Genomic DNA, 17,074 nt, shown 5'->3' with positions numbered 1-17,074 from the left:
GATTTAGTGTCTAGTATGTGCCAACTTTCTTTTTTAATACAATCACTTCTCTGGGAGTCTGAACTGCCTTTGGTCTGACTCCACACAGTGGCTGGCTAAAATACTCGATCCATTATCTTTCCTGCTTTCTTGGGTTCCTCTATGTGCTCACGCTTGTGTGTGTCTTCAGAGGAAGATGAGTATTTTTCTTTGAAAAAATAGTACTTTGCACATGATTAAGCTTGAAATAATATGCAGATTTTCCCTGGAGAGTTACTGATAAATAGTTCCCTTGAGACTTTACGAATCAGGATTCTGTCATGTTATGGGAAGCATTGAGGGAACGGGAACAGTTCAGCAATGAAAAAAACATTATAGTCTTGGTTCATCAGGTTCATCAGCCCTGTTGTGAGGGCTCAGATTGAGACTGGGATTCCTTGGGTCACCCCAACTCTGTCTTTTGGAGTTGAGAGCATATTACTAATGAATTCTTCTGATTCTACATTAGAGTTATGGAAAAAACCTGTTTGAGATTGGGTTAACAGTCAGTTAGGGTGGCTGTCAGTAGCAAAAATGCTTGTTAGGATCTCCAAAAAGCCTGGGGCATGCTGTGCTCCTGGGCTGCCTTTCCAGCCTTTTCTTTCTTTCTTTTTTTTTAAATTCCCCGTTTTAGTTGGCTGCTGTTGAAGTATGTCTTTGGTGTGGCAGGCAAGGAGGCCTACGTAGTACTGATTTCCCAAAGCACTAGAAGGGAACCTGCTGTGGTAGTTGTGTGGCTCGTGAGTGTGCTGGGTAGTTGGGTTTATCTGATCAGTAAGGTTTGGTTTGAAAACCTGCCAGTGGATTACGGAGCCTGTAGCATTTGCTGCATAATGTTAACAGATAATCCCTGTATTTAAAAGAATGCTTTACTTTGGGTTAATCTATTCAAGTGGACATTCAAACAGAATTAAAAAGTTAAAAAAAAAACCAACAAGCCAAAGCCACCCCTCCCTCATCAGAAATGCTCGCTCTCAATCCATTCACTTCAGCAATGCTCTGAAACAAAACTACTCTGGCTTTGATCCAAAACCAATCTATGAATACGCCAAAAATGTGATAAATGCTAATCAAATGTAATATAATGAATCAGCTGTGACATTTTATTATGGAAATTAAATATCATGCAAAACCTTGCCTAAGGAAAATAAATTGTCAGGGAAAATACTAATTTTCATGTGATAATCAAGTTTTCTTTTCTTTTCATTTCATGTCTAGAAACGTTTCAGTTTCACTTTTTATAAGAGGCATTTGGTATGAAAGCCATTTCAAGCAGGATTTAATTTATGGAATTGAAAAGACTTGCCACTCCCACTTAATCACAGGAAAACAGAACTGGATGTAGGGAATGGTGGTGCTATTTTGAGAATCAGAAAGATCTAAAAGGTTGAAAAATTAACTTGCACTTTACCACAATTCTTCCAAGCAAGTATGCTGTTCTTCAGTAGTATGATGCCCATTTTCTTTGCCAATTCGGGAAGAATATTGAGTGTCAGTGAATTGTACCTGTAGTGAAATACTCCTACAACTTGTCATCTCAGGGAGAACCTCAGTGGACTGGTAGGATTGTTCTAGGGACGTAGTCCTAAGAGTGAATTATTAATAATGGTTTTATTAATAATGAAACTGTAGATTGCTGGGTGGGCCTGGTGGATTTGTCTTCAAGGTCTTTAGTTTGTTGACCTCTTGTGGGTATGTATTGAATTAAAAGGGATGTCTCTGGCATACTGTGTCTAATGTGACATGCTCACAAGCATATGGCAAACCCCATTTATAAACTGCCTAAGCTCTGTCTTATGAGCAACAAATGTCTCCTGCATTTTCCCCTTTCTAACCGTCCTTCCCAATTTCCATCTCATCTGCATTCCCAGCCAGCTATGATCATTGTTATATTTTCTTACTGCTTGCTTATATTTGTCTTCCTGAAGTAGTTTTCACCACTTTGTTGTATTTTTAAGTAATACCTGTAAGACAGGAACTGTCTTTGTGCAATTTTTTGTATGTCTGTTTGGTTTGAATTTGCCTTTCTTGAAAGTGAGTGACTCCTATTCTGCATAGTATGTCAGAAATAGTCTAATTCTAAGTAGGATGTTACAAAGTGGTATTGAACAGATGATCCTTATTCTGTCTGATCACTTCTATAGGGATTATCTTTATCTTTACCTCCTTGAAGTGACATTTGCCCATTTCATGGTTATATCATTTCATGGTCAGTTGTTAATCACAGAACTTTCTCCTCGTTTCCAAGTGTTAAAACTCATAGCTGCATGCAGAAGTTTTTATTAGTCTCCAAGCACATGACCCACCACTTTTGTTTCACTGAATTTTTTTCTGTAGCTGTTATTCATCAAATCCCTGCAATCTTTTCTGTAGGTTAGTCCAGTCCTCCTGCCTTGGCAGGGTTTCTCAGCCTTGAGCTGTCAGCCAACATATTCCATCAGTGCAGCTTTACCTTTTGTGTAAGTGTTGCTCATTAAAATGCTAGGTCAGATTGGCATCAGAATTTGTCCTTGACATGACAATCCCCAGTAGTAACCTCTGTCACAGCTTGACTTTATTCCTTGACAATGCTAATACACAGATGTTTTGAGTGCATTTCTTGGGAATATTCCAGGGTACTTAATATTTTATCACTTTCAAATTGCAGTGTACAGAAGCCCTACTTATATTTAGGATGGAGTACTCAGTTTTAATAATATTATTTCATTATAAAATAAATGTAAAGTACAGGTATTCAGTGCAAGAGTATCTATAAAATTGTCTTTTAAATAGTCCTACTAGTCAAACAAAACAGTTGCATTACACCTTTAATGCTCATTACCACAAGCAATGTCCTGAAAGCCCTACAGTATTATGTTCCACCAGGCAGATGTGTAAAGGGTCTCCTGAATTTGGCCAGCTTAAACAGGGCTAAAAGCGGGTTTGGCATGTAATATTGAAAAAAGCTGAGTGCACTTTTATATCACCACAAATGCTGCTGCTTGGCCATTTCTGATTAAACAACCACTGGCATCCACATTAGTTAGGGTTGAGTTTTCATACCACAGGACTTGAGCTAGCTGTTCTTTCCCTAACTTTTCTTGAGCTGGAAATGTTGTGTACTATCATTTTTGACATGGCACGGGTGATGTTTTTTGTTTTGTCGTTATCTCTTGCTTCAGTGTCTTGACCTGCCCTGATTCAACTTAAGCCTGAAAACCAGGACAGTGTCACAGAATTTAACCCCCTTGGGTCAGACCATTCTGTGAAAGTTCTTTGGATCGTCCTTCAGTCAGTGAGGTATCTTTGAGGAATGCATTTTGCTTAGTCAAGATATTTGTAAAACTCTTGGACTTAAATTCCTTAAGTCCCTTAAACATCTGATCGTGCTATTTTCTATAAGCACAAACAGAAGATTCCATTCCTCATGTATTGGCTCTTCCATCTTCCTTGTCCTTAGGAAGACAGCACGATTGCTAATGGCCTAATAATGCACTTGTGCTGTGCACCTTGGCTCTCTGGGAGCTGCAGTTGACACTGGTGGGATGAGCAGTGAATGTGAACAGAGAGAGGACACCCAAGCTCTCGACTAGTTTGCAAATTATTGGAATAGATGGGAAGAAAAAGAGGAACAGCGAAAGCCATCTGCCAAGGATTGCAGTACAGCTTAACAGCAATTCTGCTAGAGCTCTGATTTTTTTTACCCAATCCACGAGACAATAATGCATTTAAAGGTAGTTTTTATGGTAGTTTTTATGATAGTTTGCCTGATTATATAAGCACCAGAAAGTCTTTGGCAGTTTATAAAACAGGATTTCCCTTGTATTACATTTTGTATCCTTTTCTGAACATGACATTTTTGGGAATGTACTGGAAAATAAGTTGGAAATGGATCTTTGCTACGTTCTTCTTTGTTATATTATTTTTCTGTCCTGTTTCACTGTGATTCTTCTGTTTCATGCTTCATGAAGTTATTTGGAAAGTTGTTTTCTGAAATTCTTCACCTCTAAAGAAAGGCATTTGGAGGCTTTGTGTAGCTGGATAGAATATTTTTTTGTCTTCTGTCACACAGGTAAAATGCAGAAAGCCTCTCCCGAAAATAATAGTGCAGATCATCATCTCTTTAAATAATGAACAGTTTATGTTGACAGTGTTACTCTTACACACTGTGAAGAATCAGTTACTTTGAGACAAAGCTGCTATGTGTCCCCATAGGTACTTTGGATTTAGGTCTGTCAGCAAAGTATAACTACACAGTGAATGACTGGTGGTTGCATTTTGAGTCCTTAAATATAATTTTGTTCTATCAAAACAGATGGTCTGCCACAGCCTGTCCACTATACCTTCACAAAGTCAGTGTTTTGACATTCTCCAGACTGGCATCTGTAAATATCTGGTAAGTACCGTTTTATCTTCTAGGTTAAAACTTCCTTGTGGTAAATTTGCTAACAGTCTCATTAACCCTGTAATCCGCTTATTCCATGTATTTCATGTATAATTTCAGTATTTTTAAAAGTTTTCAACAAGATTAGGAAGACTTTAAAAAATATCTAATAACTGTTGGTATCCAAACGTATATGGATGGTTTTGCTCAGATTTCTGAATACTTCAGCTTGTTTTCAAAATGAAATGCTTCTTCATTTGGTTTGCTTTTCAAAAGAGTGACTAGCAGCTTCAGATTAATTTTTTACCTCATCAGTGTATGTAAGTATCTAAAGGGTATCAAGAGGATGAATCCAGGCTCTTCTCGGTGGTGCCAAGCAACAAGACAAGAGGCAACGGGCAGAAACTGATGTATAGGGAGTGCCACTGGAACATAAGGAAGAACTTCTTTACTGTGTGAGTGATCGTGCACTGGAACAGGTTGCCCGGAGAGGTTGTGGAGTCTCCCTCACTGGAGATACTCAAGAACCATGTGGACTCAGTCCTGTGCCATGTGCTTTAGGATGATGCTGCTTGAGCAGGGAGGTTGGACCAGATGACCCACTGTGGTCTCTCCCAACCTGACCCACTCTGTGATTCTGTGAGTTTTTCAGTCTGTCTTCTCTTTCTAATCCTGAACACTCCCTGAGCTGAGGATGAGGATGGCAAAGCCAGAGCTGGGTGACAGACAAGATTTGCAGTTATCTGTGATGCTGCCTGATGAGAGGGAGGACCACAGGGTCTGCCTCTGCCCTCCTGTCATGGTGGTTCTACAACCTAAGAAGTGTCAGCAGTTCCATGTATGGAGCTCTTCTGAGAAGTTACTAGACCAAAGCTTCCATAGGGAGTGGTTTACCCATAACCATAGTCTGGATTTTTGGGAGCGGTGTTGACTTAAATTAACTTTTAAATAGGCTTATGTGTTCTACTGCTCTGACCCTTTGAGAGCAAACAGTTAAGTGGGTTTTTACAGTTGACAAGACTGCTGCCCAAGATCTCTTAACTGGCTGCTGACACCCAACAGGGAGGAAAGGCACTGTGTAGGCAACATCCTCCATAGGAACTTATTTGAGCAGCCTCATGTACTGGATTTGTATAAATTAAAACATCTGTGTCCACATCATCTTCCAGACTGGCTGCCTAACACATTTCATCAGCAGTGTTGGCTCATTTGATCTTCAGGATGCTTTCTTTACATGTAGACATTGATCTAGCTTGCTGTCATTTTTTCCTATTTGGCCAGGAACATCATTATTAGTTTTTATTATTTAGTGCCTCAGCATCCTGTAGTGTTCAGCAGGGTCTTCAGCTCTGGTCCACTTGTGTCACACAGGAACACCATCGTTCTCCTGCCTCTGCACCTGGCTGGGGAAGGGTCAGCTTGGGACAGGGATCTGCACTCATGGGCTTGGAATATACCCAGTCTCTTATGTTGGAACGATTTAAAAGTTTGAACCCATAGTTGTTCTTTTATCTTTTACCTCTCACAAGTAATTGTACGAATGAAATACATGTCACATTTCTGTAGCTTGTACTTTGATCTTTTTTTTAAACATTTCTAAAAGAAACAGGTGACCTTGTTAAGTAAACCAACTGCCTCTGTCAGCTTAAAACAGTGTACTTGCAGGTGAGCAAGTTAGACTACTCTAAAATTTCTTAAATAGTTTTTTAATGGGAAATGGTGCCACACTAGCAATGCATGAATTTATTTTTTTTTTATGGCTTTACGGGACAAAAATCAAGGGTACTTATTCCATAGCACTTCAAAATTTAAACTGCTTTCTAATTCACTGCCTCTACCCAAAAAAGAATTTTTTTCTAAATTATTTATCGTGCCTATAAAATCCTTACTCAAGATGATGTTCTCTTTTTGACAACAGAAGAGCATCACCCCAGCCATGTGCTCACCATATATTTCACTAGCTTTTATTTATCTCAGTTCCTAATGCTCCTGTTGGATTTCAAAGGAGACTCACCCTGATGACAATCTGGTAGAAGCTTTGCTTTCTGTAGTGTAAATCAGAGTTTCCTTCTACCTCAGTGGCTGCTCATTGCCATTTCAAGACATGGAAGGGATGCCCTGTTCCATGATATATGCTTAAAAGGAAAGACCTGTTCTGCCCAGAAGATTGTTTGTGCCTGCACTGTCATTCAGAGCAAGGCTTAAAGCAATACTGTGTTTTTTAAGTATGTTTGAGATGAGTGCTTCTTTAAAGGGGATGGAATGAAGATGTCAATTTAACCTTCTGTTGGTATGGGTGGCAATTTCTTGGGAAAACAGGGATTTGAAAAAATGCAGTGGTATGTAGAACTTGAACAGAAACCAAGTAATACATGTCATGGTAGGAAAGAGGTTCATTCAGCTCTAAGCACGTTTGTATCCCTGCAAAAAAACTTGTGTATAAAGTGATGAACTTGGGGTTGGTTTTTTTGTTTTGTTTTATACAGGTTGGATTGGTTGTAATACCTGATAGCACAGCTGGATCTGTTCTATGTGCCATAAATAAGCTCTTGGATCAAGCCTGCATTATAAGTGAAAACCTGCATAAGTTCTTGGCCTCTTGTTGTTACAGTCTTCTGTACTTTCTGCTAACTTTAGACAAAGAGGATGCAGAACATCTACAGAAAAGGTAAAGCTGCTCTTACCATGTTAATTGTCTCTGTCTTTGCAGCTACAAGTATTTAAAGATGTAAAATGAAAGGATACCACCCCTTGCTTCCCCCCCCCCGAGTTTATTTTCCTGTCTTTTGCTTACTTCAAAACAGTACTTGGATATAAGAAAGACAGCTACAAAGTCAGCTGGAATTACTTAAAACAATAACTGAAGATGGTTTCATCTTCTATTGTTCTACTTAGATGTCATAACTATCCTGACTTTAGAAAGGTGGACATTTATACCTTAATCTTTAGCCTTAGTTTCATTAGATACATTTAAAAACACTGCAAAGATTTGGCTTTATAAGCTTGTACTCTTTAGTGACCTGATGTTTCAGCTTCAACAAAACTTCTCAGGCATCATTACGTACACTGCAAATCCATTTGACTTAAAAAGAACCCAAAAGCTACAGATAACAGATTCAAATAACTTTACCTGAAAAGCAGAAATGTCTTTAAACAAGTTAAACTTCAGTTTTTTCCATATATAGGAAAGTTGTTTAAAGCTTCCTGAAAAGACGTGCAGTTAGAGCCGGAATCCTCCTTCACTTACTGTATTTAATGACTTGCATATCACAAAAATCTGAGTACTTTAATTTCTTACGAATCTTAAACAAAGATTCAAGTGTACCTGAACAATGACTGAACCAAAAACGTCTTCCCAGCTGCGTCAAGCAGAAATTACACTGTGCAAGAACTTCAGCAACATTTGTAGCTCCAGGGCTGGACCTTGTTTTTGTTTTTTTTTTTCCAGTGCTGTACATAATTTTGGAATATTTTAAAATTCAGCATTTTCTGGTACAAGTTTTCTGCTTTGCTACTAATACTGGTGAAGGCAGCTGGCATGATTGAATTCACAGCAGCACATTTCCTTAGACAGCCATGCAGCCAGTTCACAGCAGCATCCTTGAAATATATATCCTCAGTCATTTCAACTTTTATTCTGCTTTCCTCTCAGGGACATGCTGTGGGGATCGTGTATATCTGCATTAGCACTCCTGCCACGATTACTGAGGCTGATGCTGCAAAGCCTGCAAGTGAGCAGGATCTGTCGGGAAGAACTGCCTGTTGTTGCTCAGTTGCTTCGCTTACTAATGCAACACGGTCAGCTCAGGAGCCATATGATCACAAACGAGTTTCTGGTGCAACAGATCATCAAGGACATCATGGTATGAAACTTGCCAGAGACTGCATATACATCATGTTTATTTTTTAAAATTATCGCAAATGTTGAAGAAGATACTTTAAACAAAACAGTAGTGGTGGAAGCACATGTGAGAGATTATGATGCAAGTTCTTTAACTTGCAAGTTTGGTTTCCTTTAGTGTTGAAAATCCCACAGCCAGTTCTTGTGATGTTCCACCACGGGTGGGTTGGGTTTGCTGTTGGGTATTTTTAACCACTTCACAAATGCTGAGAAAAGTCAGTTACTGGGCCATGGGCTACATTGATCTGTCGGTAGCAGTTCTCCTGTAGACTGGGTTAGTGAGCTCTCCTGCCTTAGTAGAACCACGCTCATTTGCATTTTAATTGCCTATAAATTGCAGAATGGGGAAGTAAGTGAATCACTCTAATTAAGAGTAAGGAAAGCACATCTGGTGTAATTCACACGCTTGATAATGTAACACTGACTTAGTGTACCCAGTCATAACACTTTATTATTTGGGCTTTAAGAGACATACCATGTTGAAATATTTAAATGAGGAGAACAGTGTCACTGTGTGCAGGGGAACAAGGCTGTCTTGTACCTTTAACAGCACACCTGATTAACTGTAAAAACAAAGCAAAGTTTTGCAAGTTTTACCTTTTTTTCTCCTTCTTCGTAGACACTGAAGAGCGGTGAAGTTCAAGAGCAGTGGCTAACAGACCTCCATTACTGTTTCAACATCTACCTTGCCTCTCATCCCCAGACACCTGGCCCTATGAACGCGGTATATTAAAGAGGTCGAACTGCATTTATTGTAAAGCATTTACTTCTATTTAGTTTTGAATGGAAGATGTTGGAACAAAGCTTGTCAATTTTTTTGTAAGTGAAACAATAAAAATTTTACAGAGAACTGCATACCTCTATTGCCTGTCTTTTCAAGCAAGTAGATGTTACTGGAAGGTGTTTTAATAGATGTGGTGACCACAGTGAGGGGTGTTAAAGAAAATCCAGTCTCCTTGAAGCTTAAGTGCTTGCAGAGAAACAGAGTTATATTGAATCTGGTCATCTGTTATTTTGAAGCATCATATTAAAAAAACTCAGAGTTATGTAATACTAAGTAGAAGAAAAAATAGAAAACAATATACTTTGAAACTAGAGTAACATTTTTTATTTTTACTGAGTTCATATTTTTTAAATACTTTGTGCAAGGTAAATACTGTACACTGTGGCAGCTGCAAAACTATTAAAAGAACTATTTTTTTTTCCTAGAACAGGATCCTTTTTTTTTTTTTTTTGCTTTCTGTAGAAATTCTTTTCATGCATGTAGAAAAATAGTTATTAAAAAAATTGGTGATAATCTTAAAGAGTAGAAAATGCACCTCTGATAGTTTCCATAGGTTGTGAAAGCAATTTATTTACTCAGTGTTTTATGTCAACATCTGCTTTTCCCTCCAAATCCATAGTTAGCTAAAAACAATTGTTTCTTTAGTACAGAAGTGGAGCATGAAGGCTGTTCTTCCATTCCTGTTTGGATTTTGAAATTAATGTAATAAATTGGAGGTGAAGTAATACAGCAGTCTTTCAGAACTGCTAGAGCTTTAGTACATTTTCCTTCTCTTTCCAAACTGTGTTTGAACACAATTAACATTCCTATTTTTTTTACAATGGAAAGCTTTGGTTGCCCCTGCAAGGTTATTGTAATGCTGGGCTTAGTGCTTCATTTTCTGTTTCCAAATGCAATTCAGATTTCATCCTGTGTTGGTAAAGAAATTAACAGTTGCATTTAAAAACTAATTTGTACACAAAATTACTCCAACTCCTTAGAAGTCTGCTTGGCATGTAATACTGAGATAATACAAAACTGAAAATGTGTTCAAGTTTCATATGTCGTAGATGGCTTATACATTATGAAAGATAACAATTGTACTGGAATGGATTTTAAATTCCAAACATTTGGTTTTGCTTAGTGCTTGAGTCTTGTATTTTTTGATTTTGCTGCAGTGGTTGGTCTCATGTTGTATGAAAATTGTTTTGATTTTCCCATGTTCTCCAGCAAATTAACACACTGTAGGTTGTTTACTGTAAAAGAACAAAATGGTTTTGATGAGTGATTCCAGAGGATGAAAAGTTTCATCTGCACTGCATTCTAGATTTCATAAACAGTGAATCTACTGAACATGCCCTTTTTTCCTGGCATCTCACTGCTGACTGCCTGTGAATAGTTTGGTTTCTGTGGCACCCGGTACAGCTTGCACAGAACACTGCTGCTGCGTGTGTTGGACTTCAGCAACCTGTAGTGGGGGAGCTTAACTCCACATTTACCCTCATAAATGAATGAAGGCTTCCAGACTAACACACTGCTCTTGGCTGAGTTTGTTGAAGAGCAGCAAGAAATTTTGTTGAGCAATATTTAGCAACATTAGGTGGGCCATTTCTAGAAAGTAGGGGAAACCAGGCCAGGGTTAAAGCAAGTGCTCTTTGAATTATTAGAAAGCAAGAGTCAATGTCATCTGACCATTTTCCTCAGGTTTGAGTCTGGCTGAATGTCTGGGCTCATGCAATGTTTTTATTTCCTGCAATCTGCTTCAAATAATATGCATGTTTTCCCTTCCCAGTTTTGTAAATGTTTTGAGGCTAAATTTCAGTGCTTTATCCCCTTCTAGCCACGGTCCTTCTAAATCTGAATGTTTCATTGAGGGTGTGAACCCAGCGCACTTTAAGGACTTCTTTCTAATGCCAAGAGTTGCAAAACGTCCTTCTTTACAACTCTGAAGATGCTTTAATGTCCACAGTGAAACCAGAAAACCAGGCTGTCTGGCCTGCTGCAGACAGACTCTTTACCATTTGCTAAATTGACACAAGACATCTATTTAATAAATTTTAAAAAAACAAAAACAAAAAACCACAAAAGGGAACAAATTCCAGGTTCTGAAATGTTTTAATGGTAACAATCTAAAAGGCCCTAGTTGCTGGAATATTCTGAAGTACCTATCCATTATCTGTATATCCTGTTGCATGCTCCTTTTCCACCTGTCACCTGCTGCCTGCCTTACTTATTCGTACATTTCCTTTGAATACCTTCTGCATATCCCCCCTTCCGAAGTGTTTGACTGAGTTTGGTAGAGATTTGTCACCGCACACTTTTTCCATTACCTATATGAACATTAAAGCTAGAGCTGACAGTCAGTCTTCACCTTCCCAGATGTACCTTCTGCAAGAGAAGAATCAAACTGAACAGTCCATTCTGACCTACTCCAGGCACCTACGTCAGAAATGGAGTATCTGGCATTAGCCACTGACAGCTCTGAACTTTTCCAACAAACGTAATGTTGTCATGCACAAAGGCAGTCAGATGAAAAACATGTTATTGTCTTTTAAGTAAGGGCTAAAGTTCCCTGAGCTCCTATTAGGTGAATAAAAGTAGGTAGTGTTCTAAAGGAACTGGGCAGAGTTCCTATCACTATCCTATTCGTCACCAAGTTATCAAAGCAAAGGACACTCAAGCCTCAAAAGAAAGCCTTTTTATTTCAGAAGACAGGGAGATCTGTTGTCCTGAAAAGTTAAACGAAAAGAAGCATTATTTGCTAAAGCTCTTTTAAAATTTAGATTCATATCTGCATGAAGAGGTGGCAATCAAACACCTGTCTGGTCATGCCTCTTAATTAAAACAGTTCTCAGTGAAAGAAAAAAGCCTCTGTCTCTTAGTGAGTCAGAAACTCACCTACAGTTCTAACAAACTCAAGGATAGGTCCACTGTTGGATTTCCTTCTGACTTCACAGTTTTGTTAAACTAGTTGGAAAATGTATTTTACTTCCTTTTGCAAATTACCTGAACTACTGTCTCCTTGAAGTGCTTGCTTAGTTCCTGTCTAGCTGTGACCTGCCTCTGAGCCACGTGTAGTACAGCCATGAACACCAAATGCCCAACAAGGCTCTAAATCTTGACATGGTGAAGCACTAACATTACTATACCTCCCAACCCCAAGTAAGCACATAATACACTTGAAAAAGTCTTAAAAATGGCATTTAGTAAAGAAGTAGTAGGAGAGATGATCATATAGCTTAATTTTTTAAGCCAGCTGTCAATTAATACCACACACATGAAAGTTCCAGCCTTTAATGACCCCAATAATACCTTTACAATCTTAGTTCTTTGACACCATTCTGTTTCACATGGTGCAGCCCCTTATGTCTGCCAGCATGGCTTGACAGTCCTGATTGTGCCAACCCTACTGCCCTGATACCAGTTCCAGACATAACACTGCAGTTGCAAACAGACCTGGTAATGACAACGTGGCTTCTGAATTAAGGAGAAAAATAAATGCATGATTTTGTTAGAGCCTTGAAACTTAACTGCAAACAAAATTCTATGAAATGACCAAAGCTCTATGCCCAGCACAGGATCCCCATTATGACATTTTAAAAGAAAGGGCAGAGATCAGATGAGTAGCTTTGGATTTTCAAGTTGTCATCTCTGCATTAAAGCATGTATTTGTAAAAAACAGGTGTGTAAATTCTTGGTACATGTAGCATTCTTTAGTTCTACAGGACTAGTAAATATTTGTGCTGCTGAACCCAAGTATGAACATCTGTCAGCAGTTTTAACCACAGGTGAATGTTATCTGCCTTAGCACTGTAAAAGTCCATTATATTAAGGTCTTTCCTAGTAATAGCCCAATGAAAACAGGTTTTCATCTAAATGTTTTGACATAAGAATAAAAGTGCAGTGCTCAACTAAGTCCAAAACTAGTGAAAGAAAGAGCATACAATCACAACAGTTTGGTCGTATTTTGAAAGGAGAGCCCAGTCCTTGAGCAGATTTTTTTCTTTTTGAAGAAACCAATCTTGTATATATAAACATTAAAGTATTCTTAAAATGGATGTGTCCTACCTGAGACCAGCTGCACATCAGAAAATTTCAGCTTAGAAGGAGATCTTGTTGACTGGCACACTTTGCCTTCCTGAGAACGCCCTTTAAACAAACAATATGAACAGCTCTGTGTTTATTCACATAAACATGGTTATGTAAAGCTACAAACTATTTCGATAAGCTACAGCATTGTTTTATCCTAAAAATTATTCTAATTTCTGATGAGGAAACTCATGAGACGTTCTATATAATAGAAAATTGTGACAACCACAACTGAAATTTAAGTAAGGTTAAAATACCTCTTGGGGTTGTTATTAAAAAAAGGGGGGGAAAGGAAAATAAATCTATTAGCTTTATTTATGTTATCCTTTTTCGCTATCTAAGCTACAGAGCCATGATAGAAGTAACTTTCCACCTGGTAAAGTACTTATACTTTGCATATCCTTACTCCATCAGTGACCCACATTGTAAAGGAACTCAAGCAAGGTCTAAAAGCAATGCTTTCCTCTACCCTTTCTTCAAGATGCATTCCTTTGCACTGTGCACATTCAGGCACAATGCAAAGCAGTGCAGAGTCACTATAAAAGACAGTCTTTCCATAAAGACCACTTATGTTCAAACGTGAACATACTCTTCAAATGGAAATATTTTAAAAACAGCACAAACCAAAGTTTAAAATAATGCTTAAAAAAAATGAAACCAGGATCCAGATAGCCACGCTGCATGGATACAGTCTGCTATCCCCAGTTTAACTGCTTTGTTCTGTTTCCACATTGATATATGTGAGCAGCTCTGGCAACGGAATTATTTGGTTGCTCAAGACCTGTGCTGGAATAATGCTTTAGCAGAAGCCATTTTAAATCACAGAGTTGATGTTTGTTTTTTTAACCTGAAACTGAAACGAAATTACCCAGAACTCCTGAGATTAAGACTAATTTTTATAAATAGTTGAAATCCCTAACAATTGGGTAAAAAGCAAGTAGATGAATACACTCTGTTAAAAAGATAAAAACTTAGTTATTTAAAATAAAGTATAGTGAAAATTACCATATATCTGCTTTAGGATAGACTGCTTGCTGGTTTTTATGGCTGAGCTGGTTTTGTTTACAGATTTCAGATTTTTACATGAAGGAACTGATTTCAGAAGGCCATGGTTCAGCTGTTTCTTCCAAGCAACCTGAATGAAGAAGGCAGCTGTCTCTTGTCTCCATTTGTCTTCATCTTCCTTGCACTGCCGCTTAGCACTAAGAAGCTGAAACAACTCCTGTCTTAGCTGGTAACTAGAGAGCAGAAAAGAGAAGAGCACTTGTTTTAGGTGACCTGTTTTAACTTCCGTGCTTTCCACGCATCAGTTCACATGGTGGATTACATGAGTAACTGGGAAAACAGAACTCCCACTGATGTGCCAAGTCATTTGGATGAGAAATGTTTGCTCACAAGAAAAAGTAGGAGCTGGGTTCAATTTTGGATGCATCCATTATTTCACACAGTTTGTAAAGATCTGGCATTACAGGTATCAAAAGTTACAGTGCTTCAACATCAGCTTATCAACTGCTTTATAAATAGAAAATCAGCAGAAGAAAAACTATAAATATTTATGATAACAGTACAATCAATACTGCTTCCTCATTTTCACTATATTCACAGCTTAGTAACACCAGATTTTCTTGTGTGCCTCACCACTCTGTGTTCTCAGTCAATCAGTGCAAAAGATAAACCAAATCTACCTCCAATGGGTTCAACTGCACATTTCCTCTACAGAAAACTGAGCTGCTTTCCATCCCCCCTCTGAAGATGCTCGCCTCACCTTTTTTTCAGCTATCTGTGTTTTTTCCCTTCCCTTCAAAGGCTCCCTGTCTTCTGACCCGGACTTGTCCTAGCTGTTTTGGTCTGTGACACACAGTCACAGCCCTCTGCCAAGTAGCGGCGGCAGATTGTCCTTCTTCACACTCCCCTCACACTCTGGTGGCAAATGGCACCAGCAATAAGGAGTTGTTTGTTTTGGTTTTCTTTCCTTGAATCGGACATAAGTATTCAATTGGATATTGGCATTTCACACTCACAAATCAATTAGTTGGCCTAGCAGTTAACTCTGAATCTTCCCAGTACAAACCTGTCACAAATGAACATTGAGTAACACTTGTAAAATATTAAGTATAAGTGTTTGGTAAGGGGCCAAACCACATCGATCGTCATCCCCTCTGGCATTCAAAATGTCCCAGTAAAGAGAATGAGGAAGGAGAGATAAAGAGCAATTTTTTTCTGTTGCTCCATCTGCAATAAGTTCTAAATTAGAACAAAAGACAACACAACTAAATACAAGTTACTTAAATATATGTTATAAGCCAATGAACTGTATAATTCAAACAAAACAGCACCCATATACAAACCAAAATGTACATAAAAGCACAATAGAATGCCACAGGGGGATGATATGCTCAGTTACAGCCCAAATAATTTTAAACTTTCAATAAGCTTAGTAAATTACCGCTGTGAAATTCGCTGGGTGAGGCAAACCTATTTAATCTTAATTTAGTGAAGCTTCAGATTTCAGGCGTGTACTGTTATGCAGCTCATTAAAATACATAACAAATGCAGGCATCAACTGCATCTTACCTATGCCTGCAAGTTGAGAAGCACTGTATGAATTCAGAACAGGAGCACTACTGAGAGATAGAAGAAAAAAAATTATCCAGTTTTGTTAAATAACATGTCACTTTTAACTTTTCAACAGGGTAAGAGAGAAAGAGAAAGTGAAGAGGGAGCACAATTGCAGAGACTTCCTAACAGAACTTGAGCTAAGGATGGGTTAAGTGAATACCGCTGCAGGAAAAGCAACTGGGGAACTGTTTTATACTTGAGCAGAAAAGAATACTAAGCTACTCTCTTGGAATTCAGTAATTACTGCCAGATGCCTTTGCTGATACGGGAAATGACCCATTCACAGGCAGTCCACCTTTGCACCCAGCTGTGATTTCATGTTTGTAGAGAACTTCTGGTAGTTTTTAGCAACAAGAAAACAACTGCAGCCCTGACACTGAGAAGATGTAGGCAGTTATCTTTGGAGCAAGTGCACAATTTTTAATTCAGCTGAGAAAAAAAGAAGAATGGGACCAAGTTTGATGCAATATGAGTCTGACATGGTGCCTTACAAAAATACCCAATGCTCAGTCAACAAAACCTCTGTACATAAAAGAAACATGGAATATATGTGCAGAGTGACAAAGCTGGCAAATGGTATTCACATTCACTGCTGCAGAAGCTGTAAAAAATTATTGCTGCTCAGAGTTATGCATATGGCAATAATATATATAAAAAAATACAACTTCTACTTGACTTCAGTGGGAGAACAACAGTGACAACAACCAACTTATTTCCAGCTTCTGTTGACTCACTGTGGACCCTGGAGAATGGTACAGGCCTCAGTGCCCCCCATGAGAGAGCAAGACAGACACAGGATCCGTAAGCCTGGACGAGCAGGATAAGCAATTAACCTTTGGCAAGCCACACACCTTAGAATACACTTTTGAGAACTACATTTATGAAGTTTTCAGATATGGGAATTGAAACATTCTCCTGAGAACGGCAAGTTTAATATACTTAAGTAGACCAGTACCACTATGTTGTTATGTTTACTTTCAGTAAGTAAAACAGGACTATAAAATTTGCAGAGTGAAAAAATGCATTTAACTTCAATTTAGAGAAATTCCAGAACTCAAGCATGTACTTGTCATGTTTCTAATGCAGAATTACACATTGCCAATGTGTAGAAGAAAAGAGAAACCAAAAGAGAAACATGGGACCAAGTGGGACGCACAGCCACACAGTAAGCACCTGCTTAAGAAATGTAATTTGGGGTTCAGTGGATGGGAAGTTGGGTATTTCAGAATAACAAACATATTAGAAGTCAGCACATACAGCTGCCTAGTGTGAGCTAACAGGAAACATTAACCATGACTTCTTGGCAGACATGTGCCACCAT

The 17,074-nt window shown here is 38.4% G+C and overlaps 2 protein-coding genes across 12 annotated transcripts in view; one reads left to right on the top strand and one right to left on the bottom strand.

Moving 5' to 3' along the window:
- Positions 1–9,132, top strand: part of TEX10 (testis expressed 10) — a 52,066-nt gene extending 42,934 nt beyond the window's left edge. Inside the window, exons 12-15 of the mRNA XM_051812707.1 lie at positions 4,313–4,393; positions 6,868–7,049; positions 8,034–8,244; positions 8,902–9,132. Coding sequence (XP_051668667.1) covers positions 4,313–4,393; positions 6,868–7,049; positions 8,034–8,244; positions 8,902–9,015 — 588 coding nt within the window. The 3' untranslated portion in view covers positions 9,016–9,132. The remainder of the gene's footprint in view (positions 1–4,312; positions 4,394–6,867; positions 7,050–8,033; positions 8,245–8,901) is intronic.
- INVS (inversin) overlaps positions 8,238–17,074 on the bottom strand; it is a 95,192-nt gene continuing 86,355 nt past the window's right edge. For 4 of the 11 annotated variants that reach the window (XM_051812686.1, XM_051812694.1, XM_051812695.1 and 1 more), the window contains 3 exons: positions 14,140–14,372; positions 13,114–13,194; positions 9,197–10,301 (listed from right to left, as the gene is read on the bottom strand). In XM_051812686.1, coding sequence (XP_051668646.1) covers positions 10,186–10,301; positions 13,114–13,194; positions 14,140–14,372 — 430 coding nt within the window. In that variant the 3' untranslated portion in view covers positions 9,197–10,185. The other 7 variants (XR_007908602.1, XM_051812688.1, XM_051812692.1 and 4 more) reach the window with 7 other exon arrangements.

This window comes from Manacus candei, unplaced genomic scaffold, assembly GCF_025592945.1.
Source record: "Manacus candei isolate 608988 ecotype Guabito, Panama unplaced genomic scaffold, ASM2559294v1 h1tg000088l, whole genome shotgun sequence".
Classification (NCBI taxonomy): Eukaryota; Metazoa; Chordata; class Aves; order Passeriformes; family Pipridae; genus Manacus; species Manacus candei.
The sequence above is the reverse complement of the archived record's forward strand: the minus strand, read 5'-3'. Positions and strand labels throughout refer to the sequence as shown.